Raw genomic sequence first — 26,217 nt, 5'->3', positions numbered from 1 at the left:
CGATGTGAGAGAAACACATCGATTGGTTGCCTCTCACACGGGCCCCAACTAGGGCCTGGGCCAGGAGGAGCCTGCTACCAACGTACGTGCCCTTGACGGGAATTGAACCCAGGATCCTTCAGTCCGCAGGTCGACGCTCTAGCCACTGAGCCAAACCAGCTAGGGTGAGAGATGATCTTTTCAAAGCATACATTTTTTCTGAGGCTCTACTACTATCTTTCCTGTACAGTAAATGTTTAAAAATTGGATCATCCTCCCTGTAGCCTCTTTTATGATCAAGTTTCCTGAGCTCATCTCTGGGTGATGCAATGGAAATATTGCATCTAGGTTACTGGCCTTCACCCTAGTGTTTCTGCTTGACGTTTTACGGAAGCCACACAGAACTGTCTGGAAGACTGATTCATAGTGTGCGGTGGTGGTAAAGAATGAATCTTTTTCTTGAACCCCAAACCCACACTCAGCATTAAGTAGGCCACCTGCCCTCCCCGCAGGGTGGGTTTGCAGGATCAGATTCAGGCACTGGGGCAACAATGGGAGGCAGCTGGGGTGCCCGCCTGTGTGGCCTGAGTGGTCAGGCTTTGGCTGCCTTGAACACCTGTGTCCCAGCTGAACACGGAGGAGATGGAACGACGGAAAGTTCTGATGCTGTCTAGTCACAGGGCAGCAGAGACGGAGACACGGCTCCCGTGCAGACCGGGCACAGGTAGGTTCTGAGGACGTGCTCCTCCTGAGTCCCCTCCTCCTTCGCTCCTGTGAATGGCTCTTGATGTTCTTTGTCATCAGCTCAGAGCGGCCACTGCCCTGAACCCCAGAAGCAGGATGCATGTCCCACGGTGGCCTTGCTCCTGCGTGCAGGGAGCCAGCTCTGAGCCACAAGTGCATGGAGGTGGGCTGGGAGGGGATGGGGATAATGGTCCCAGGCCAGCATCCCTTCAAAGCGCAGGCAAATATTTATATAAGTTCAGCCCTTCCGTGATTTGAAGGAAGGTATGGAAATAATGCTCTTAGGCTGGGACCTGGAGGAGAGGGTAGCTGAGATAGCCTGACTTGGCCAAGGTTTATTTACCCCTCAGGTAAAGGGCCACGTGGAGGGTGCAGTTGAAGGCACGTCCCTGGTTTTGGGCTCAGGCTGACGGCTGCCTAAATCCCGACTCCGCCCTCACCCGCTGTGTGACTTGGGTTAGATGCTCCATCTCCATGAGCCTCATGGCCCAATATGTGAAATGTGCTCATGAATCTCTACCTCTCCAGGTTCCTGTGAGGGTGAAATAAATGCTCACGGGCAGTGAGCTCATCAGAGCGTCTGGCGCGTGGGCCGATGCAGGAAATGCTGGGTCCACGGGCTCCTTCCCCCCTCCACCCAGAGTCCCACCTGGAATTTCTACGGCAGCCTCACTGACTGCTGTCTCAGCAAAGGCAAGATGTTGTTCGAATGCAAGGATTGCCTCTGAAGACAAAAGGGACTTGCACGTTCCTCTTTGTTCTTCTACTGACACTTCAGTCAAGAGATCAAAAACTTGGGAGTCATCGTTAAGACCACGGGTTCTTGCAGCTCGAGAGCTTAATAGTATCACCCGCTCCCAGCCCTTATTTCGAGCTAGAGTGAGCAGAGTCTCAAGGAGGTTGAATATTGCCTTAAGACCTGCTCATCTGCAGGGGAAGAAAATGTATTCCCTACTTCTCATTCATAATTAATTTTACACTAAGAAGTTCAGCTTCAAATTAGAAGTGAGAAATTATGTCCCTGGGCTAATAATAATTAAAAATCGCTAAAACTTATTTCATCTTTATTGGGAGCTAGGTCCTATGTTAAGTACTTCCATGCATTCTCGTGTTTAGTTCGTACGAAGGATGTAGTTACTAGTATTATTTCCACGTATAAACGAGTAATGGGAGGCAATGCGTTTTCCTCAGGTTGCAGGCTGCTACATGGGAAGCTGAGAAGCAAACTCACTGAGGCCTACAGCTGCTGGGCCAGAGGGGGCAGAGGGGGCAGGTTCTTGAGCCAGGAGGAGCACTCTGTGATCTGTCATTCAATTGTCAGTCACTAGTGCTCTTTTCACTTGGAGAAGGAGAGGCAGCAGAAAGGTTGAGGGCAGGTGGCAACATGGTGGGCCTGCTCGAGGGCGGGGAGCCTGGGAGGGAGGCTGGCAGAATTGGTGAGGGGTCACGAAGAAGGGAGGGAGCCTTCGAGACAAGCTTCACCTCCCCACAGCGCTTCCTGGACAGACCCTGCGGGCCACAGGCAGGTGTGGGGCCGAGGAAACACACAGACCAGGCCTTCCTCTTCCTATCCTTCCGCTTCTCCTCCTGGACTCTCCAGCAGTTTCAGGTCTGAAAGCCTTTAAATGATCTCTAACAACTTACATTCCACATTCAGTCTCCGTGTCAGGGCAGAGCTGATTTCCTACAGGATTTAACCTTTTGCGCTCGGATGTCGAGTGTGACTCAACACGGTTAGCATCGGTAGCAGCTCTTTTTATACTCTTTGAATGTATCAATAATTTGAAATATAAAAAAATCCAAATAAATAAGTTTGTATGAAAAGAAACTCCAGTTTTTTATTCTACTGCCGCGCTTTGTAAAATCTGGGGTATTTAAAAAATGAAATCCCGAGTAGAATAAAGGAATCGAGAAAAAAGCAAGCGAGTGCAAAGGGTTAAGATCGAAAGTTGAGGTGCCTGGTCCCCTAAAGTAAGATGATATGTGCAAGAAGAAATTTCCAGTGATGACCCTCATTTCTCTCTCTTTTTTAAAAAATATAGTTTTATTGATTTCAGAGACGAAGGAAGAGGGAGAGAGAGAAACATTAATGATAAGAGAGAATCATTGATTGGCTGCCTCCTGCACGCCCCCAACAGGGGATGGAGCCGCAACCAGGCATGTGCCCTTGACCGGGAATCAAACCTGGACCTCCTGGTTCATAGGTCCATGCTCAACTACTGAGCCAGGCCAGCAGGGAACCCTCATTTCTCTTTTAATTGATTTGTACCTTCTTTAAGCTCTATTTCTAGTCAAGAGTTGTTCCAAGTCATTCCCCAGCACAGGATAAGGGGACTAGTATGCAGATGCAGCCGGGAAAGATGATGAGGGTTAAGGAGGGGGACAAGTGCTTTTCCCGACAGAGGAGCCTGCTGAAAACTCCTGTCCCTCACAAAGCAGTCCAGCCTGTTCAGTTACGCTCTGTCAGAAACATGTATGCAAGGGAAGAAAATGATGACAGTCCAATTTCTTCAAGGGAATGTAGACACAACCAGGGGATCCTTAAAGCGTGCTCTCCCGCACAGCGCTTCCTGTGCAGGGCTGTCTCCTGGCCTCAGCAGGGTTTACTGCAGCCATCAGGGCCCAGAGGAATGAGAAGAGGGACCTTTCCTTGCAAACCACACTGTGGACTTAAAACAACTTACTCATGCCCAGTTCTTTAGTAATCACAGCGTGAATGAGCAGAGTTTTGGTAGGGGAGAGATACTTACAAAAATATTTTCACAATCAGCAATGTGTTTATATACAAATAACTCCCAAATCCCGAGGAAGGAGGTAAACATTCTCATCATTTCCCAGATAACTCCGTTTTGTAAGACACTGAAATATAAGGTTATAAAAATGAGAATAAAACATGTATCAGATGAACTACAAGAGTTCTCGCTTTAAAACCTTTGTAATGTGTTTCTCAAATGTGGTTTGCAAACGTGTGTTTCTTGTACACTTGGCAAGCCCTCAGTTTGGCCCAGCCTCTGGGTTCACACAATGTGGAAGAGGAGAAGAAAAGGAGGAAGGTGGCAGGATGGTGGAAAGCCCCGGATGCCATGGCATTTGGACTGCATGTGTGTCTGTAATGCATAATCAATGAATTTCTCAGGTGCCCTAAATTTAAAGGGCAGGTGGAAGAACAGTAGATATTGGAAACAGAAGAGAAAAATAATGTGTTGGAATACAGCAATGGACTAAGGAGCTGCAAAAGCAGTGGAAGGCGGTCAATGGTGTCATATTCTTCACTTCAGAGAAATCACGGGGAAGGAGAGCTGAGAGAACCTTGGAAATTCATAGCTGACGTTCAAGACGGCAGCTCCGCTGGAATGCCGAATGAACAGGTGGGAGGGAGGAGGAGCACCACGTGCGAAGCATTCCTCTTGTCAATTTGATCAGAGAAAGGAAGGAACTAGGAGAACAACTGGCGAGAGTAGCTAAACCCAGAAAGAGTCCCTAGGGTCTTAAGTTTGGAATGGGAAGAATCTGAAGACTCAAGAGAGAAGTCCTGATAATGGATGGGAGGACAGGAAAGAAACAGAATCAATAACACATGTGGGTTTTACACTAATGACGACTGAGGGCTGAAATAAAAAACACTGACAACACCAAATGTTAGGGTGTGAAGCAAAGGGATCGCTCACCATTGTTGGATTGAAATGTGGTATAATTGTTTTAAAGAACTGTTTGGCAGTTTCTTAAAACATTAAAGACACAATTATCCACAATTCTACTCCTAGATATTTACCACAAAAAACGAACATAAAAGACTGGGATGTGAACATTCACAACATGGATATTCATAATAACTCAAACCTGTAAACAAACCAAGTATCCATGCATGAAAAATTACAAAGTACTTCATGTACATACAACGGGATACTACTGAGCATTAAAAAATGTAACATGTAACAACCTGGATAAGCCTCAAAAACTTATGCTAAGAAAACTATCCAAACAGCAAAAAAGTACATAGTAAATGATCACCTGTAAATGAAGTTCTAAAACAGGCTAAACTAGTTTACGGTGAAAAAAAAATCAAAATAACGATTGCCTCACAGGAAGGGAACCTTACTCAACAGAAGCACGAGGGATGTTTCTGGGGTGATGGTAATATTCCATGTGTTTATTTTGGGGGTGATTACAAGAGCACGTAAAACTGTCAAAACTCATTACACTGAACACTTAAGATTTGTGCAATTTTTTGCTTGTTAATTATGCCTCAATTTTACAAAAACATCTAAACATAAAATATGAAAGAGGCAGCACAATTCATCCTCCCATGAAAGAACAAAAGAAGAAGTGCGTTTTGAGGTTCGCAGAAGGAAAGCTGCAAAAATTCACCCTAAATGACTTGAATATTGTTAGTAAAAAAAGGGATGATGTTATCTTCTGGGTATGGGTAAGGACACTGAGGAGGAGAACAAAGAATACATGTATCAGGAAGACAGAAAATATTTGGGAGATATTATAAGATCATAAAGGATGAATCTGTAACAACTCTAACCCCCCCACCTCATCCTGTTGTTTTCACAATGTTATCTTCAGAGTGTTGTAAGAGTCCCATTCAACTCAGATTTGTGTTTTATTAGAGTAGAGGAGGGTCTAGGGCAGGGGTGAAAATTGCTTCTTGGACGACAGGGGGTACAGTGAAAAATCATCTTAGATATTACAGTGATTTGTTGTCTCCCAGCGCTCAACCCCACCTACAAATCTTATTCTTGAATTTTACATTGGGGTGGAGGGTAATGAGAAAAAAAATGCTTAAAAAGGATGGGTGATAATGAAAAAAGTTGAGAAATACTGATTTAGGGAAAACAAAATGCAGGCAATGGGGGTACCTTAGGTCAGGGGTCTGGTCAGGCAAGTAAATGACAGTTAAGATATGAAGGAGTCTAAGTTGATGTCACATACATTACTGAAATAGATCAGATAAATTAGAGATGGGATTATAAATTATGAACATAAGAATCAAGAGAACAGAGATTTTAACAATGGTTTATTGTCTCAATGCAGGGCCAGCAGCCACGAGGAGAATAAACTTGTCATGGAAGGCATGTCAACATTAAGGTCTTAAAAGAAGACAACTGAGCACAGAGCAAAGCTAGGAAGCAGCAGGCCATAATCATGACCCGGTCCACAGGCCAGTAGGAGTGACAGAGTGGAGGATGGGCAGGGTAAGAAATTAAGGTCAAGGAGGAACATTTCAGAATTCAGGTATTAAAGAATGAAAAGGCAGAGCAGAACCGGAGGGCCCTGGAATGAAGGCAGCAGAGAAACCGGGAGGTTAATGTAATACTTGCATTGGCTCAAAAGGGCAGCATAGGTTGGGAGCAAGAGAAAGTCATTGGTCTGGTGCTCAAGGCCCTGAGGACGATGGGAGAATGTACCAAAAACGGTGAGGTGGCAGTGATGAGGACGGAGATGGTGTGCACGAGATGCTGGGCTGGGCTTCTAAAGCGCTGGGGAAGGAGACCTGGAGAGAGACGGGTATGAGTTGGATAAAGATGAAGGGGAGAAACTGTAACGGGGTTGGGACGCTGGTAAGTAACGCTGGAGGTAACCTGGATACACAGAGGTCACCCTGGAGTGAGGAGTAAGATTTCACTCCAGGGGAGAATGCAGAACTTGACATCCTAATGTGTTGGGAAGAACCTCAAAACATTTTTCTTTACACAGTGGTCTGGCATTTTGGATTCTCTGGGGCCTCAATTAAAGAGTAGTGAAGGGAAATACTACTATCTTGAGTGTATAAACGGCCTTTTTGTGAAATAAAAGGTGGAGTGGTTAGTATCAAATCCATAAGAAAATGCATTATTAACATTTAAATTTATTTCAAAGATAATGGCTACTTGCCCTTCTTTTTGTGTTATTTTATTCTTTAGATATTCAATTTTCTAAAGGATTGGACTGAAGAAAATCAAATGTATGCTGTTATCAAATTCATCTCCTACATAGTTCAATTATTGGACATTCTATTTCTTGTCTTCTGAGTTTTACTTATAAGATTTATTGTAACACCCATGTAATTCCTACAGCCAATCATATGAATGGAGGGTACTTTAGGCAATAATATGATTTTTGGAAGGGAGGTATGATATGATTTTTTTAAGAAGTTCTTTTCATGTTGTGTTTCAAACAGCACAACTATTTAACTGAAGCCCAGAATTTAAATATTCTATTATACTCTTTTGAGCCATCAGGGACTTTTACTCTTTTCATCCATAAAAAGGTTATGCTAATCTTGTCTATTTTCTTTTACATGTTCAGTTCTAAGCAAGGCCAACAATAATTAATATAAATTAAGAATGCTGGCATGGAAAGCTGCTCCATATCAATTTGTTACACTGTAAATGTGCTGCACAGACTCATAATAGATTAACTTCAAAGTCCAGTAAAATGGTCTTGAAAGAGGCCCAATATATTTGGTTAACACTCAGTACACTCAGTGAAGTCTATTGCTAGGAACAGGTGGAAAGCTCCATCATATAATTCCAAGAATGCAAATGAAATTTGTCCTAGTGCCATAAGATTTCTGAGATGCTGTAAAAGAATCACATCTTATTTAGGACTTCTGGCCTGGAAAAGACTCAGGTTTCTCTCAAAGTCAAGGTCATTAATTAAGGTCTGGCTGTCCAATATAGTAGCCACTAACTACATCTGGCTGTTGATTCCTTGAAATATGAAGTAGCCTGAGATGTCCTGTAAAATATACACTGGATTTCAAAGATTAATTATATAAAGGAAAATATACTCTCTCATTAATATTTTTAAATGTTCAATTTAAAAATTAATTTTAAAGATTAATTACGTGTTGAAATGGTAATAGTTTAGATACATTGGGGTCTGATAAAATATATTATTAAGATTAATTTCGCCTTGTTAGGTTTTGAAATATTGCCACTTGAAAATTTTAAGTTACAGATTCTGACTCATTTTCGTTTGGCAGTGCTGCCGTAGGCTGTATCCCAATTTTGAGGTGAACCACAAGGGGGCAGTCGAGTGTGGTGATGAGGGGCAAGGATACTGGGTCAGACAGATCTAGGTTCAATTTCCAGGTCTTCTATTCCCAGGTCTTTCCCCGCTAAGGAACAAATCTAAACTGTTCATATCTAAAGAGATAACCTGGGTTCTTAGAATGACCATTAAGTTCTATATTACAAAAAAGGTACAATTTTAAAAGTTACCTGCATAATGAGAAATAAATAAATAGTAAAATGAGTCAATCAAACCCAATTTATAATTTTCTTATCCTCTTTTTGCCTTTGATCATGGCTACTTAGCAGAAAAATACCAAGAAAGGCAAAAGTAAAACTTGGAGTTACCTAAATGTGGATTAACTGTTGTTTTCTGAGCCACCTCTCTCTGCTATGGAGGGATATAGTGTAAACAGCCTTTATTGTTTGCTTAAGAAAAACAGGAATGACCTTCCTCTCAAGAGGCAATTGTATACCATTAAATAGCTAAATACTAAGTAACTTTTGGAAAGAAGAGCTATCTGAGCAGCATCAGTAATGGAAAATGAACAGGACAAAGTTCAAGGGCAGAAATTCAATCCTGGGTCTGCCATAGCCTAGGCCAAGGTCAGAAGAGATCGCCAAACCTTGGTTTTCTCATCTGTAAAATGGGGATGAGGATAATAATACCTCTCACAATAGGTTGTTTGCAAGATTAAATTAAATGATGGATATAAAAACACACCTGTAAACTGGAAAGTATTATATAAATGTTAGCTATTATGATGATTTTATTCTACTGGAAACTAAGAATAATATACACATATATAGCCACCTTGCTCTCTGGTATAATGTGAAAGAGCAGAAGGTAAACAAGGGTGGCTTTGTACAGACACTTAACCCCTTAGGACCTTCCTTCCCTCTTCTTCCACATCTACTTTAATCACTGAGAGGGCCCCATAAAAAAGCACTTAGAAAACTACCGTCCTATACAAATGCAAAACATGGTTGTTTGTTTGGATAATCATCAAGAGTTGATTTTACTGGAAGAGAAACAATCCTATGTTAGGTATCCCTCTCACTGTGAAAAGCTGTCATTACCATGCTCCAAAAAATACGTCCTTGTACTTTTAACTCACATACACTAATTCAAAATAATAGTCAGTGGCACTCTTATGGGAATTGAAAATAGAAGGTTAGAGTGTATATCTCTTGTTCATGTCTTGACAGGATGAAATTTAAAAGAATCTCTGCCTTCTTTTTCAAGTACAGGCACATTCAGCACAATATGATAATCATAACCCCAGGATATCACTCCTAACAGGGACCATCATTTCATAGACAGGCTTTTAAAGCTGTCTTTTTGGGAAAAACACTCATCTATGTGATTTTTGAACTCAATATTATATAATCCATGTAACCCAAAAGACACTGACAGGCTTGTACCCAGACTGAAGTTATTTGGGCCCTAAGTAAAGATATATACAGATGTAACAATGGCATTGAAAATGAGTCCTTAGAACGTCACATAAATAAAAAAAGAGCTCATAAAAATAGTAAAGTAAAACACATTATCAACCTGTAACTTGTTATCTACAATAATTAGAACTCATTTCTCCCAAAACATTTGACTTGTTCTTGTTTCTAAAGGGAGGTTGTTAGTACTAATATCTATGTGTATATATAACATTCAAGGAGTAAACAGGAAAGTGAAGAAGGTGCATCATAAAAGTTACTGAGGCGATGAAAACAATCCTGTTAGGGAGAGGATAAAGGAAGAAAACACACCATTAGCCTCTCTAGAAGTTTAGAGGCATGGAAGCCAATTAAGAAAGGGTATAGATGGTCAGCATCCTAACAAGTACAGATAAACACAGCACTGCAGTCTGATTCCAACCATTTTTGCCTTTTAATTTCCATTTCAACCTTTTTTTTTTTTTTTTTAAGTTTAGAAGTTAAATTCCAGAGCCACCACCATTTTCACGATCATTGCCAGCACCATTGCCAACATGCTTAGCCTTCCTATTAATAACAATACCCTTGGTGTGTTCGTCTCTGGTGATACTAATTGCACTATTAACCTTTCATAGGGCAGTGAGGGAAAAGCCAACACCAGTGATTATGCCTGGGAGGCCTTCCTAGGAGCAAGAGTCACTCTAATCATTACGAATTCCAGGTATCCCTCACTGTGTTTCTTTACCTGGAGTGCAAAGTGGGCACGAGTTGTAGTTACGCCATTTAGTTACACCTTTAGACAGACCGCTTTCCCTAGGCCAGCACTTTGCCAAAAGTATATTCATTAAATACGTGGGAAACGCCTTACCAAAAACAGAGTGACTTGGAAAATGCTGTATTCCCTATTCCCTGTTTGAGGATTCACAGGGCGTTTAGCATATTAGAAATTTTTGCAATAAAGGAACTATCTTCTTCTTTTTTTTTTTTAAGAACATTTATTTTCTCTCTCTCTCTTTTTTTTTGTTTTGTTAATCCTCACCCGAGGATATTTTTTCTATTGAGTCTTAGAGAGAGTGGAAGGTAGGGGGAGAGAGAAACATCGATGGGAGAGAAACACATCTACTAGTTGCCTCCCGCTTGCTCCCTGCCACCCAGGGCCAGGAATTGAGCCTGCAAACGAGGTATGTGCCCTTGACCAGAATTTAACCAGGACCCTTCAGTCCTTGGGCTGACACTCTATCCATTGAGCCAAACCAGTTAGGGCAAAAAGGAACTATCTTTTTTTTTTTTTTTTTTAAAGGAACTATATTTAACTTAACTCAGTATTTCCTAAATTCATTTGACCATGTAATCCCTTCCTAATCTCACCTCTCTACAGACAATTTATGAGCAGCTCCCAGAACTAATACTTCCAGAAAGACACTCTGGAAAATAATCTTTTTGACTGATAAGGGATAGAATTAATTCAGATGAGTATTGTATCTTTCCAAAGCTTCAAATCTCTAATTATTTCACTCTTGGAAGAGAAGACAACAGCATAACCAAGTGTTGAGAAGAAATGGATTTTGGGAAATTACAAGGCCACCTGGTCGAAGGTACACATTCTACTTACTTGAGGAGATTCCCAAGATTGAACAGAGCCCGGTTGTGCTGTGGATTTAGCTGGAGAGCCCTCTGATAGTACATCTTTGCCTCTGCTGTGTTCCTTGTTAGTGTTCCAAGGTTGTTCAGGGCACTTGCATGGCGTGGATACAGCCTGAAAAATTTAAATATTAAGCCATGAGTGTTCAAAAACTTCTAAGTTGGACAGTTTGCTTGTTCTACTTTCCGCCTCCCCCACATATGTCACAACCAAAAAGAAACACTGAATTCTTCCTTTATTTTAATGGTACGTCTATGCCAAATCATTTTTAATGCAATTTTGTTGAGATATAATTGACATAAAGCACTGTATAAGTTTAAGGTATACAGTGTAAGAATTTGACTAATATATATTGTGAAATGACTGCCACAATAAGTTTAGCTGACATCCATCATCTATATATATATAAAAGGCTAATATGCAAAGTGTCCCCTTGGGAATTCAACCGGGAAACCGCAAGTTCAATTGCTCGCTATGATGTGTGCTGACCACCAGGGGGCGGCGCGGAGCAAAGGAAGGCCTGAGCCAGCAGCTGGCAGCCGGGGAAGGGAGGCCCTGGCTGGCAGCTGGAAGGCCCCAATCAGCCCTGATTGCCAGCCAGGCCTAGGGACCCTACCCGTGCACGAATTTCGTGCACCAGGCCTCTAGTCTCATATAAATACACACGCAAAAAAATGTTTTCATCCTTATGAAGAGAACTCTTAGTATGTACTCACTTAACAACTTTCATATGCACCAAACAGCAGTGTTATTAGCTATAGTCATCATGTTGTATATTATATCCCTGGATCTCATTTATCTTATAAATGGATGCTTGTACCTTTTCACCACCTTCATCCAATTACCCAGCTCTGGTAATCAACCATGGATTATGTTTCCTATGATTTTGTTTAGTTTTATTTTAGTTTTTAAATTTATTTTAGATTTCACATATAGGTGAGATCATACAGTACAGTAACACCCTCATTTAACATTGTCAATCAGTTCTGTGACTTTATAATGAAATCTATTTTACCATAGGATAATTGCTATAAACAAGAGTTAAGCTCCCAAGGTATTCATTAGCATTATCACTAAACCTCATTAAATGAAATTATGTTATGCAAGAGCTGCTATATTTGTCTTTCTCTGACTTACTTCACTTAGCATAGTGCTATGTTGTCACAAGTGGCAAGATTTCCTCCTTTTTTATGGCTGAATAATATTCCACTGTGTATAAATACACACCACAACTTCCTTACACACCTTCTGTTTCCACGTCTTGGTTTTGGTAAATAATGCTGCTATGAATATGAGGTTGCAGATGACTCTTGGATATAGTGTTCTCATTTCCTTCAGATATATTCCAACAACTGGAATTGCTGGATCATGTGGTAGTTCTAATTTTAATTTTTTGAGGAACCTCCATTCTATTTTACATAATGGCTGCACTAATTTACATTCCTTTTCTCTACATTCTTACCAACACTTGTTATTTCTTTATTGTTGTTTTTTAATATTACCCATTCTAGGCTTCCGGTCAAGGTGGCGGCATAGGTACATGTGGTACTCGCATCCTCCCACAACCACATAAAAATTATAACCAATCTTCAGTGATGAAATGCAAGGACCTTCAACCTCTTTCCAGCAAAGTTATTTAGAATCAAAGGACATATAAAGAGCTTCCTAGACAAGAAAAAGCTAAAGGAGTTCATCACCAAACCAGTATTACTAAAGGATTTTCATTAAAAAAAAAAAGATAAAAAATATGAACAATAAAATGGCAGTAAATACATATCTATCAACAATTGAATCTAAAATACAAAATAAATGAACAAATAGAGCAGAAACAGACTCATAGATACAGAGAATATTGTCACAGTTGCCAGATAGGGACTTGGGGGAATGGGTGGAAAAGGTGAAGGGATTAAGAAGTATAAAGTTGTTGTTACAGCATAGTCATGGGGTTGTAAAGTATAGCATAGGAAATAGTCAATAATATTATAATGACATGTATGATGTCAGATGGGTATGAGATTTATCAAGATAATCAGTAAGTTATCTAATGTATCTGGATTGTACACCTGAAACTAATGTAATATTATATGTCAACTTTAATTGAAAAATAAAAAATGATTTAAAACTATTAGCCATTCTAACTGATGGGAGGTTATACCTCATTGTAGTTTTGATTTTCCTTGATGATTAATAATGTTGAGCATCTTTTCATGTACCTGTTGTCCATCTGTTTGTCTTCTTTGGAAATGTTTATTCAGAGTCTCTGCCCAGTTGGGTTTTTTGTTTGTTCTTGAGTTGTATGAGAGCTTTATAGTTTTTGGATAGTAAATCCTTATCAGATACATGACTTGTAAATATTTTCTCCCATTCTGAAGGTTGCCTTTTCATTTTATCGATGGTGTCCTTTGCTGTGTAGAAGCTTTTTAGTTTTGTGTAGTCCCACTTGTTTATTTTTACTAACATTGCGTTTGCTTTTGCTGTCAAATCCCAAAAAATCACTGCCAAGAATGATGTCAAGGAGCTTATGTTTTCTTCTAGGAGTTTCATGGTTTCTGGTCTTATATTCAAGTTTTCAATTCATGTTGTTAATTTTGTGTATGTTGTAAAATAATGGACCAGTTTCATTCTTTTGCATGTGCTGTCCAATTTTCCCAATACCATTCATTGAAAAGACTGTCCTTTCCACATTGTGTATTCCTTGTTCCTTTGTAGCAAATTAATTGACCATAGATGTGTGGGTTTATTCTCTTTAATTGATCATTATGTCTTATTTTAAAATAAAAACTATCATACTGTTTTGATTACTATAACTTTCTAACATTGTTTGAAATGAGGGAGCATGATTTTCCCAGCTTTGTTTTTCTTTCTTATGCCAAATCTTAATGGTCAACTCTTCTTGCAGATGTGAGCATATAAATAAGGCAGAGAAGAAAATATTTGACATTTAGTGGTATTAGTAAATAACTCCCAAACAATGCAAAAATAAATAGTATGTGAATCTGTCGGAATTAAATAAATTTTAGTCCTTTGGAGACTAAAATTATTTTCAACTTCCTTTAATAGGAAATCCTCTTTGCCTCAGGTGCTGAGTTTCTCTCCTGGTGGGACTACTGCCCAGCTGCTGTACAGTGCCCACTATTTCCACAAGATGCTGGGAGTTCCTGGGTGAGAAATCTTCATAAACACCTTTGGACTGGAGCATTAGTTAGACCATCACTTTTGAGAAAAGGATATACATAATGTCTCCCCATAAAAATAAACTTTATCCCCAAATAACCATCCATCTTGACTCTCTTTTTCCATTTTATCTGATCTCCTCCTCTTTCTGTAATGTGCTCCCATCTGGCCTGATATGGATCTCAGAATAAAAATCCCGACAAACACTAAAAAAATTAACTAATGCACAATAATGTGAAAATAACATTTGTCATGTTCAAAGCAAATGTAAAGGATCGGGTATGCATCAATAAGCCAAATTTGTGCTGATTAAAGAAGAAAGGGAATCAATTTATTTCCTTAACATGAAACTATAAAGAAGGCAAATGAGCACAGCTACATGACTTAGCTGTTTCTGCTACATTTAGTGGACATATTTAGCAGTCTAAGAGGTTCCATCTCTGTCACCCAGAGTACTTTGAAAAAGCCTGTGGAGCTGGCTTTTAATGTAAGAAAGCCAAGGTCATGCCCAAGTAATAAAAATAGGATCTGTCCTTGTAAAGTCTCTTGACAATCAAATGCCATACTTGCCCCTCCCACCCTGTTCTGTCCATTCTAAGAAGATTAGTTGCTATTAAAAGGCCAGAAAGACAAGTTGCATCATTTTTTTTTTTTTCAAATCTTTGCTTTGAAGGGGTTGATATTAAAAGGCCAAAAAGACAAGTTGCTCCAGTTTCCCCTCCCCCCCCAAATCGTTGCTTAACCAGAGTGTCCTGAGTTTATGTGCCTATGTCATCCTCCCTTCCCTCCTCCCTCACTGACCAGCTATGAACATCCCTCAGAACTAGTATTGTTAAGAAGACATTCTGGGTAATGCTCCTCTTGATTGATTGACAAGGAATAGAATCAATTCAAATGAATGTTACACCCTCTTAAAGCTTAAAAACCCTAATTATTCACAATGACGTTCAAGGCTATAGGGAAAGTTGTACTATAAGAGGAAGTTGGGGAAAAGTAAACATCTCAGGCCAGACAAGGGCTGTTGTTTGCTTCTCTTTGGTGACTTCTTAATTAGCAAAGACAACTCCAGGGTCCCTGCTACAGCCCCCTAACACCCAATCTCCCAGTTCTGGAGGCATGGTGAGTGTCTGGTGCTCTCTCTCTGCGATGCCCCTACAGGGTAGCAGAGCTATGATAAGAGGCAAAAATAAAATGCTCTTGTATCCCCCCATTCACTCCATGCCCAGAAATCTCCTGGGACGCTTGTGTCTAGCAGTTATTTTGGAAGTGGTTATGGAGAGCACATTATAGCCAGGGTTCAAATTCTTCCAAAGAAACTATTTTTTTTTTTTTTATGTTGAGCAAACTCTGTGATTGCCAGATGATTTAAGAGTTGTCCAGTGAACATGGTGAGAGTAATTCTCATTGTTTCCCAGATGACAAAGTGATAATAAAAAGCATTCTGGGAGCCCAGGCAGGCGTGGCTCAGTGGTTGAGGTTGGGAGGTCACAGTTCAATTCCAGGTCAGAACACAACCCGAGTTGCAGGCTTGATCCCTAGTAGGGGGTGTACAGGAGGCATCTGATCAATGATTTTCTCTCTCTCTCTCCTCTCTCCTCTCCTCTCCTCTCCTCTCTCCTCTCCCTCTCCTCTCCTCTCCTCCCTCCCTCTCTCTCTCCTTCTCCCTCTCCCTACATTTCTGAAATCAATAAAAAGAATATATTTTTAAAAAAGCATCCCAGGATATCTGCCTTCTCAGGAGAGGTAACTTCATAAAACTTGATTTCTCCCTTGTTTCTTTAGGCTTTGGAGCTATCAAAATAAATGCCTGAGGTGAAAGCACAGACTATGGAAAAGGACGGTCCACATTCAGTAAGAGCTTCCACAATGGGCTCACTTCTGTGTCAACGTTCTGGTCTGCACAGCTGGCCGCCAGCTGGTCCTCAGCCCTTCTTTCCTGATGTTTTATCCACTCAGGACCTCACTGTCATTTAAATGAATGGCATGCACTTTCAAAGGTCACCAACTACAAAAATGTTTTTTTCTCTCTCTCTCCTTTTTTTTTTTTTTGTCAAATCAGAAGCCAAATGTAAGTCCGCACTGAACTCTCAAAATGAGAACTAAGTAGTGAGAAGGCAAGTAACAACCTTTAGTATGCCTTGTGCTCCAAGGCTGCAAAACCATGAGGCTTAGGAAAAGAGGCTCCATGTTAATGACCAGAGTCTCTACCCTGCCAAGAAAAGGAATGCTGGCACTTCTGGTGATTTACTGAAGCTCTTACCGTGCACAGCCCTCCACCTGGAAGATGAATAGCTGTTGTTCATTCCTGGTAATAGTAAGGATCTCCTAGCAATACCTCGTCTCTCTGGTTATCTGATGAGGTTCACCTCATTGCAAAAAAGTACTGCATTATTTATGAAACAAAGCTGCATTCATTAAAAGGATTCTTCAACAGCCAGGTCAGGAAAAAAAAATATCACTTATTTTGATTTTTATATAGATGTAGACATTTTCTTAAAACAGAGAGTCTTTTCTTGTGTACTGAAGACCTACGCAAGAACATGACTTACTTTGTGTGTTTACTTTTTAAATAAATTTGTATTTGAATTAACTTGGGTCTAATACGTCAATCCTGAGTTCTCCAGGGGGGAGTTTTCTATTGAAAAGATGAATAATTTAAGAGATGTTTACGTAGCTACATCAATTGTCAGAATAAATTAAGCCCACCTTGACTTTGACTTCTGCAGGTATGGTTTTACATAAGTTCTGCTAGTGATCGTTCCCTTCTCCATCTAAAAACAACCACAACAAAAGCGCCACTGAGCTGCAGCACACTGGTCATTGTCAGGCCTACTTAAAATTTTTTTATGGTTTTTAGAGAGAAAGGAAGGCAAAGGAAGAAAGAGAAATATCTATGTGAGAGAGAAACATTGATTAACTGTCTCCTGCACACCCCTACCGGGGATCAAGCTGACAACCCGGGCATGTGCCCTGACCAGAATTGAGCCAGCAACTTTCTGGTGCATGGGATGATGCCCAACCAACTGAGCCACACCAGCCAGGGCAGGCCTACTTTTTAACCTTCTGCACTCGGATGTCGAGTGTGACTCGACACGGTTAGCATTAGAATAAAGGAATCGAGAAAAAAAGCAAGCAAGTGCAAAGGGTTAAAGACAAATGTAACTGGACTTTCTTCCTCATAGCTTTATTCACCATATGCATTGTTTATGGGGGCTCTCTCACTATATCTTTACTATTTTTACTTCAATCAGTTAAAATCTTTAAAACTTATTGTACAGGAAAGGTCTTCTATTGTCAAATAGTTATGTGGTATCAGAAAGTTTATTTTTCCTCTTTAAAAAAGAACTCTAGGTACAGAGATACAGTTCCATGAACTAAAGATTATTTTTCAATTATTAATTTACATTTGTAAAAACACATATCCATTTGAGCATTTAAAGGGTTCTTGGTTTTTATCGATTAGCAGAATTAATAAAGTAGATAGTTAGGAACATTAGCATTCCCCTCCATTCCCACAGTCCTCTTATCTGGGAAGAATGAACATCAATAGCATGTTAATAGGAACAGTAGCCTAAGTGAAAAACAGAAGAAAATGGGTCCCCAAAGACCTACTATGTATTCATGGTACTTTTTTACATTTTAGAGGACTTTTTCTTTTTCATACATTATCTCATTTAACCTCCCTCATTCTTTAAGTAAAATTATTGTATTATTTTACAGTTAAGAAAAGGGATGCTGGGAGAAATTAAGTAAATAATAGATTATTAAAACACAAAGAAGTACCTCAGAAGTCCTTGTGTTCTTTTTTGAAAAAAAATATGTTCTTATGGATTTCAGAGAGGAAGAGAGAGAGAGAAATAAAAATATCAATGATAAAGATAAGAGAGAATCATTGATTGGCTGCCTCCTGCATGCCCCCTACTGGGGATGGAGCCCATATGGGTTCGTGGGTTGATGTTCAACCACTGAGCCACAGAGGCCGGGCCCTTGTGTTCATAAGTGTTCAGAGGGCAGATGGTTCCTATAGGTCTATTTTCCCAAACAGTATATGAGTCATTCCACCATCAGCAAATAAATACAAATTAAAGCTTGCATTTTGAATAAGTTATCTTTTTGTTCCCTTGACCAATCCATTCAACTATGATCTTATAGGAACTATACTGTTCAGTGACAGAAGTAAAATAAACTAAAAGTTACTGAGATTCTTCTTCAACAAAAAAACTGTTTCTCCTACCATACAAAATAATCATAGTGTCTCTGAGAAGCACAGTATTATGCAAAGCAATCCACAATCAACAACACTCCGTGCATAAGACAGATATACGTACTCTCTGATCCACTGTTCTCAAGCTTTAACCACTACTAAAGATATGAGATGTATAGGACTAATTTTTGGTTTTACATTTTCTTTTAGTAATTTACTTTAAATTTTGTACAATCTGCTCAAAACTTCATCATTTGAGTACCTTTTAATTCATTTCATTGTTTTATGTCCTATTGTATCATGTGTTCAAACTTGCAATTTCGTTTCAGAATATACACACCCTGATTTATCTGATTCTTATTCCACACATTATTTTATTTTAGGTTAACTATGATAAGGTCAGATGTTTATTTTATATTTCCTTTTGAGAAGAAAAAAAAAAGAATCCAAAAGAAAAACCTGACTGGGAAAAAATTCAACCATGAAACCTAAATTTCACTGGACTAGAAAATATCCAAAGTAAACTTCTTTTCAGGAGTCTGCAGCATATTTTCAACCATAATTAGTCTCTGGCATTCCTAAGTGCCTGGTTCCTTCATGTTATAAAATTTGAATCATCATGTCACTAATTGCACCTGGGTGACATTGATTATTTATTGGTTTGCTTCTTTAATTGTTTGACATCGCCATTAACACCCAGCAAATGTCTTCCCAGGTTTTTTTTACAATGCAATCCTTCCTGTCCATTACACATCCGCCTTGGAAAAACCCCTCAGATGAGATTTAGGGAAATGGGATACACTCTTCATGAGGGGCCAGCCAAATGATCTGACCTCTCACAATGGGTGACCTTCAGCAGGATTCTGAAGGACTCCGCCCAATTGATTTTCTAAGACAATTTAGAGTAAAACCATGCTCTCTGATGTCCTCAGGAAATGAGTCATTTTAAATGGCTGACAATTTCCTGAATCCTGAGTATTTACCTCCAGAGGATGAGGAATGTACTGAATTAACTACTTCTCTGCTCTTTTAAGTTGAAAATGATGAACATAATTTAACCTTTCTCAGAGGCTTGGGGTGATCACGGCGGACTTCGGTTGCTGTGCCAGATGGATGGGAAATTCCTTTGGTGGAGTGGAAAAATAACTCTGTGTGGAAGCAGAAGCCATAGGTGACTTTCTAGCCGTGTGGTTTTGAATGCATGTCTGTGCTTTAGTTTGCTTTCTCTGCAACAACAAGGTTAATAACATATTGACCTTCTGTGAGAACAAATCAGCTTTTATGTGAACAATGAGCTAGTGGCTATGAAAATACCCATCATCGTACCTATTACACTGCATCCATTTAAGGTTTGGGGTCAGCTGCCGGACCTCTGGGTGGTTTCACTTGGCTCCCTCCAAAGCCCTAATGAACCCATGCCAGGCTGAAGCTGCCAGCACTCCTTCTCTCATATGGATAACTTAGCCTCCAAAAAATCATTCTCTCCACTGCTGTTCGTGGCCTTTGACTTGCTCCCATCAGTCCAAATAACATCCATTATTTCTTCATCGCTAACCCAGTGAACACTCACGTCATCTTGTATCCATCTGTTTCGCCCATACCATGGGTTCTCAGATGTGAAGGACGGGTGACCTCCTCTGTTTGAAGAATGTAGGAATGTTCTTTGTCAAACACTCACTCCGAAGCCTGTCAGTCCTTCATCATCTGAAGCAAATGGTCCCACAGGCACCAGAGCAATTTCCTCCAAGCCTTTTCGATATGCTGGACACCAAATGGAATTTCAGACACGTGCAATTTTAACAATTGCATCCAAGAGTATAAAGAGGATTCAAAGTCCTCTGTGACAGATCAATGCGTTTGTGGAATCCTTACTGTAATCACAGTTCATAGCATGTATAATACTGATTATTGGATCAACCTAGAAAATAGAGAGTGGGGTGCAGGAAAAGAGTACCATATTCCTAACCAATAACTACCAACCAAGGAGATCATGAGGAGTGGGGAGGAAAGGAGATGCATTTCCCTGATAGGCATGTTAGGAATTGGGGTCACCACTGGTATACAATGGGCAGGAACTAGGAGAATTAAACATCTTGCAATGCATTGGACTGTCCTGCATAATGAAGAGTTGTTTCAGCTAAACTGTCGACCACTCTCCCAGTGAGAAACACTGCTTGTCTTTATGGAGGTGTCCTCTGAACCTAAGGGGTCTGTGAGAGAGATTTTATGCATTATATTAATTCAGTTTTTCTCTCAACAAACATTCATTGAGTATCTACAATGTGCCAGGCCTTCTGCTAATGGCCCGCATTAGAGGGTGATCAATGCAGTGGAAAAAAATGAAGCAAAGAAGGAAAATAGGGTATACTGGGGGTGGCTTTAGTTATTTTTAATCCTCACGGGAAGACATGTTTCGAGAGAGGAAAGGGAGAGATGAGCCACTCTAGCCTGGTGTGGCTGCACTTTTAAGAAGGGTGACCAGGAAGGCCTCATGGAAAATGACATTATGTGAGGAATCCTGAAGGAAGGGAGAGAAGCAGACATTTAGAGAAGAAGAGAAAGTGTTCTGGGAAGAGGAAATGACAAATACAGAGTCCTTGAAATAGGAATGTAATGCCTGACTGGGATATGTCTGGAGCCCTATGTAGCTAGAGTTGAGCGAGCAAGAATAGTATGAGGTGAGGTCTCAGCAGTAAGGTGGCCAGGACTTGCAGGGAGTTGAGACTGCATCCGGGGCTTTGAGTTTCCCTGTGAATGAGATGGGAGCCAGCAATGTTCTGAGCATGGACTGCTATGAATGGAACATCCCTATGGCTGCTGTGCTGAGAACAGACGGAAGGGCGTCGGGGAGGGGTGAAAATGCAGAGACCAGAGAATATTACAGTAATCTAGGTGAGAGACGATGGGTACTGCATGTGGACAGAAGTGGTCAGATTTTGGATATATTAATAACATTTACTGAGTTTATTATTACCAGGTATTTAGACATTGCTTTAAGCCTTTTGTATGAATTGTTTTGTACTATTCTAACCCAGAGGTAGGTAACACCACTATTCTAATTTTAACAGAAAATCTAAATGATATTCTGTTAAAACTCATATTGACATATAAAAAAAATTCATAAATTAAGCTGATGTGGGAACTCCTTTCACGTCCCGCGTGGTTCAGAGTTCAGGTTCAGGGTTTGGGTTCTGGAGAAGGCCGCACACAAATGAGACTAGAAAAGTATTAATTTGGGAATATTGGGGGCCAGGCGGGAGCAGTGGATGCTGTCTTGCACCATCCAGAGGCACTATTCAAGTGTGAGGCACGTGTTCTCTAGCTGCTGACAGCTCACACTTCTTCCCTGGGCATTGCTCTCAGACTCAAAGAGTTGCCTCACTCAAGACTCCCTCCCTGCCTCGGGGCAGTGATTAGTTTTAAGGGGGAATAAAGTTCTAGCTCCTGTCCAATCAGGAGGACTCTGAGGGGTTTTCCAGAGCTCCTGTGGGATCAGCTGAAGCCTCCTAGTAATTGCACTGAACCTCAACTCTCTCTGCACATCTTGCTTCCCTGGCTTTCTTCCTTGGTGTTTCAGAGAACATTCTTGAATAAACATTCTGCAGGCAAATCTCTGCCTCCCATTGTTTCCTGGGGAATCACAGCAGAAAAGAGACAGAGAGGGCAGGGTAAATTATGAAACTCCCATTTGGAAATTTAGTCCATAAGTATGTCCACAACGTGGCCAAAGTTCTGTCTTTTGTCAGAATGAAATATGCTTAATTTCTTAAATTAATGAATAAAACTGTGGGACTTAACCTATATATGTGTATATATTTATACTTCTGTAAGTGAAAATGCCACACCAGCAGAAGAACGCATCTCCTTTTCTTAAACCTGGCTAACAAAGACACTGGAATTTTAATTCTTTCCAGAGATACAAGGCAGCTGGTATCCAAGGCCACCTGCAGTCAGTAGAGTTATTTCAAATGTCCATTCAAAATAGGCTGTGTAAAGAAGGACTTTTTTACATAAACCCTGATTTTTAAAAGATGTTCAAACTGCACCAGTTTTATAGATAGCATTTTGCAAAGGAATTATAATAAAGTAATCTTATTGATATACTCAGGACATCAGTGAACAGTGGGACACGGTTAGATTTCTCTAGACTCTAATGATATGGCATTTCTTCAATATTCGTTCTTTGATTACTTCCCATTTCCACATACACTTATTGTAGTCTAATGGGATCTCCTTGCCAAGTTCCAGTTATCCACATAGGAGGAAATACAAAGGATGACATCAATGGGCACTACTCTCATGACAAGTCTTTATTTCATACATTAAAAAATTCCAGTAAGAAGTCTACTCTTTCCCATGCATTAGCCAGTTTTAAAAGCAAGTGTAGATTTCTTGTGTCCAGGGCCATTAAAAGCACATTCTTTCCCTTTTAGTTATGCCCATAGAAAAGAACCTGCTCAGGAACTTCAACCCCCTTTGAACACAGTTTTCTCGCCCTTCAGATTTTCTGTTTAAAACATCAATAACAGATACATTAGGAATGGATAAGGCGGCTCTAAGGGACCCAGGGCTGGCCCAGGACAACTTGAGCACCCCCAGGGCAAGGCACTGCATCTCCCGCATGATAGAGTTATGGGCGGGGGTGGGGGGATCTTAAGATGATTTATTGTGTATTTCATGTTGAAAGCATATTTGTGAAAATAAAATAGTTGTCTGAGTGACTGAGGATCACAGCCCTTTTATCAGGATGGAATCCTGCACATGGCTGGTATCCAAGCACCTGGAACACATCAGCAGACCTGGGCGTGGCCAGGCATTATTCTAGTAGGGTGGGAGGAAGAAGGCATTTGGGGGAACAAATGTTCAGCAGAATCTGTGGAGAGACCTTCCTGACCCACCTGGACAAAGACAAACGCTACTCTCATTCCTGGCTGCAGGATTCCTGATGACCCACCCATTTTAGCCAACCATTAATTCAGTCATGTCTAGAATTTAAATATAAGATGAAAAAATAGATTCCATGACTCTGTCAACTACAGTACAAACTCTTTTAAAACAGCTGTTCTCTGTAAAACATGTCAGTGGATATCCACAACTTAAACTTTCTATGTAAGCCTGGGCCCTTTAGCTCCCATGGGCTGAGCTGCATGGCTGCTAAGAGTCTATCGTGTTTATTAACAAAATTATTCCAGTTGAAGCTTTTATTGCAATTGTACAATATAGTAAAATATTTTGCAAACTGATAAAATATAAATAAGAGAGTTGCTATTTCCATTAAAACTAAGCAAATACTCTGAAAGTACTTAAAAAAAAAAAAGAAGCTGCTCAAAAAATTGCCATTGAATTAGATGTGTGAGATCATTGTAAAAGACTGGAGGAGAATAATCAGAAAAATCTCAAAGAGACTTAACATTTTTATTCCACTTTAAAGTATCGAAACTGATCAGCGTAGAAGTGAATTATGGGTGTGGTTTTGCAGCTTCTAATCAGCAGACTCTTACTCAGAGGAAAGGACTTGGTTTGACAGTAGAAGATTGGTGAACGGATGTAGATGTGAAATTTTGGGGTACAATAACAAATTCGAGAGCATGCATAAATTGTTTTAAAACTCTTCACCTTTAACAGACTTTTAAAACTAATCAGCAAAATACTGGCCAAGTACACATTCAGTGTCTTCTACACTTCATCCAGGCAGGGCCACTGTCTCTCCCTTTGGATTTCTGGGATGAGGCATTTCATGGGAGAGCCGGTACAGGAAGAGCTGAGATATTGGGTGATCTCTAGCCTTTCTATTTCCACAAAATAAGGTGTAATGGCAGAAACCTTCCCCAGGGTAACTCAACGGTCAGAAAGCATTGGAGCTACCTGGCAGACCCACCAGGGGTCTTCTGATTCTCCAGCAGACAGAATCGCAAGCCTTACAGAACCCAGACTGGGCACAGACATGGGAGCTGCCCCTCACAGCAAAGAAAAACTGATACTTGTGTTGGGAAAGTGTCCTGACATTTTTCTTTGATGATGTGGATCTTAATCTGAATCTATAACCTCAGCTGTAGCCTTTTCCTGGGGAGATTTCCCTTGTACTCCAGAAATACTTCTACATGGTTAAAAAAAAATAAATAGAATAAAGCTTAAAAGAAGCAGGATAGTCATGTGATATAGAATTACCAATCTAATATAGTGCTATTTTTAGAACTGTAAGCCAGGAAAAAAAGATATTGGTATTGACACAACCCTAATGACTAATTTCACCATTCCCACTGGGATCTACATAGTCAGTACAACAGGAATGAGTAACTGTTGGGCCCGATTTCAGATAATATCACCTTCAACCCTGCATCTCTCCTAATCATTCTCTTTCTTGCAGTGTGCAAATATGGAAAACATCAGATACATTGAAGTTGAAACAGAGGTGGAACAGTTGGGAGGGGGAGGAATTCCTGTCTCAGCAACTCCCACAAAGAAATAGCAATATCAAATAAGGGCATTCTTCCAGTGATGAACAGTCCTGGTATTTTCCTTTTCTCTCTAACACACAGTGGCAACTTATTTAAATTATAAAACACACACAGCTAGGCTAGTGTGGCTTAGCAGTTGAGTGTCGACCTAGGAACCAAGAGGGCACCAATTCCGATTCCTGGTTCAGGTACATGCCTGGGTTGCAGGCTCCATCTCCATTTGGGGGCGTGCAAGAGATAGCCAATGGATGATGTTTCTCTCTCATCAGTGTTTCTATCTCTCTACCCCTCTCCCTTCCTCTGTCTCTAAAAACAACAACAACAACACACACACACACACACACACACACACACACACACACACACACACACACAATACCCACATCTGTTGAAAATTCACCACAGAGGTATCCACACCAAAAACAATGATACTTTATTTTAGATCAGAAGTATTTTTGAGCCTGGTCTGAGAGAGCGAAATGTTTCACTAATTACTATGCAGTATATTTACAGCTTTCACTGTTTTTCCTCATTTCTCAAGGGACATGTTTCTTCCAGAAGCACAGTTGCTGAACATTTATTTTTATTATTTCATGGGAGAGAAGCCGAAGTACCCAACTGGCTACTATAATTCAGTAAAATCACCTGCCAGAGAATTTACTTAACTTATACCTTTGCCCCAAGCTGTGCTTCAGGGTCTGCCATATTTTCCTGTGTGAACTTGAGAGAAAATAGTCTGTTAGAATAAAATAAATTTAAAAAGATATTGATACACTTCCTTCCAATCAATATTTTTCACACAAACTTACTGCTCTTTTCTTTCCTTCAAGAATGCCAGCTAACATCATGAAACACCAATTGTTAAAGCCAAAACACACTTTATGTGTATCCTTGAAGAAATATGCCCTTTTAAAAAGGACATATCCTCATTGCCAAAGTGATACGTGTTCATTGTAAATATGTGGAGCACAAAAGAAAGTTAAAAAAAAATTTAAACCATAATCTTACCAATCCATGATAAGCATTGTAAACATTTGAGTAAACTGCCATCCAGTGAAAGAATATCATTCCTTAACATCTTAAAAGCTATCTTCTACTTCTTAATAAAAACATCTATTCCTCAGTAAAAAGCTTTGTTACAAGTATTCTTCCAGAACCTAACGTTTCTTGTAATCTTTGGGAAAGTATTTGACAGTGAACTTGATGTGACAGTTGAAAATGCTTGCTATACTGAATATTAAGTAACAGGTCCTAAAATCTAACAGATGTTGACTGATGAACAATACACTTGAGCAGAACACTGTTCAAAGGGATAGTTTTTAAAAATCAGGTCAGTTACTTTAAGAATGACAATTTCAAACTGAGCTTTGAGACAATACGATTTGGCGCTTCAGTAAAATATATTTCTTTGGTTTATATATTTTAAGTATGTCCTAAGATGGAACAGGAACAGAAAATTTGACCAGATGTGAGTCAATCTGTGGGGGCATGGAAAACTCTTCAGGAAGCTTCAGTGAGCCTCCTGGTATTCAGTAAAAAAGAGAATGCACCTTCCTTTATTTTGCCCACATTTGGAGATTC

At 40.0% G+C, this 26,217-nt stretch overlaps 1 protein-coding gene across 2 annotated transcripts in view; it reads right to left on the bottom strand.

The window, feature by feature from the left end:
• The window catches only part of TMTC1 (transmembrane O-mannosyltransferase targeting cadherins 1), a 234,987-nt gene that overhangs the window by 35,055 nt on the left and 173,715 nt on the right, over window positions 1-26,217 (bottom strand). For both annotated transcript variants that reach the window (XM_028144115.2, XM_054719184.1), the window contains exon 12: window positions 10,771-10,914. In XM_028144115.2, the coding sequence (XP_027999916.1) occupies window positions 10,771-10,914 (144 nt within the window). The remainder of the gene's footprint in view (window positions 1-10,770; window positions 10,915-26,217) is intronic.

This window comes from Eptesicus fuscus, chromosome 7 (assembly GCF_027574615.1).
Source record: "Eptesicus fuscus isolate TK198812 chromosome 7, DD_ASM_mEF_20220401, whole genome shotgun sequence".
NCBI lineage: Eukaryota > Metazoa > Chordata > Mammalia > Chiroptera > Vespertilionidae > Eptesicus > Eptesicus fuscus.
This window is presented reverse-complemented; position numbering and strand designations above follow the sequence as displayed.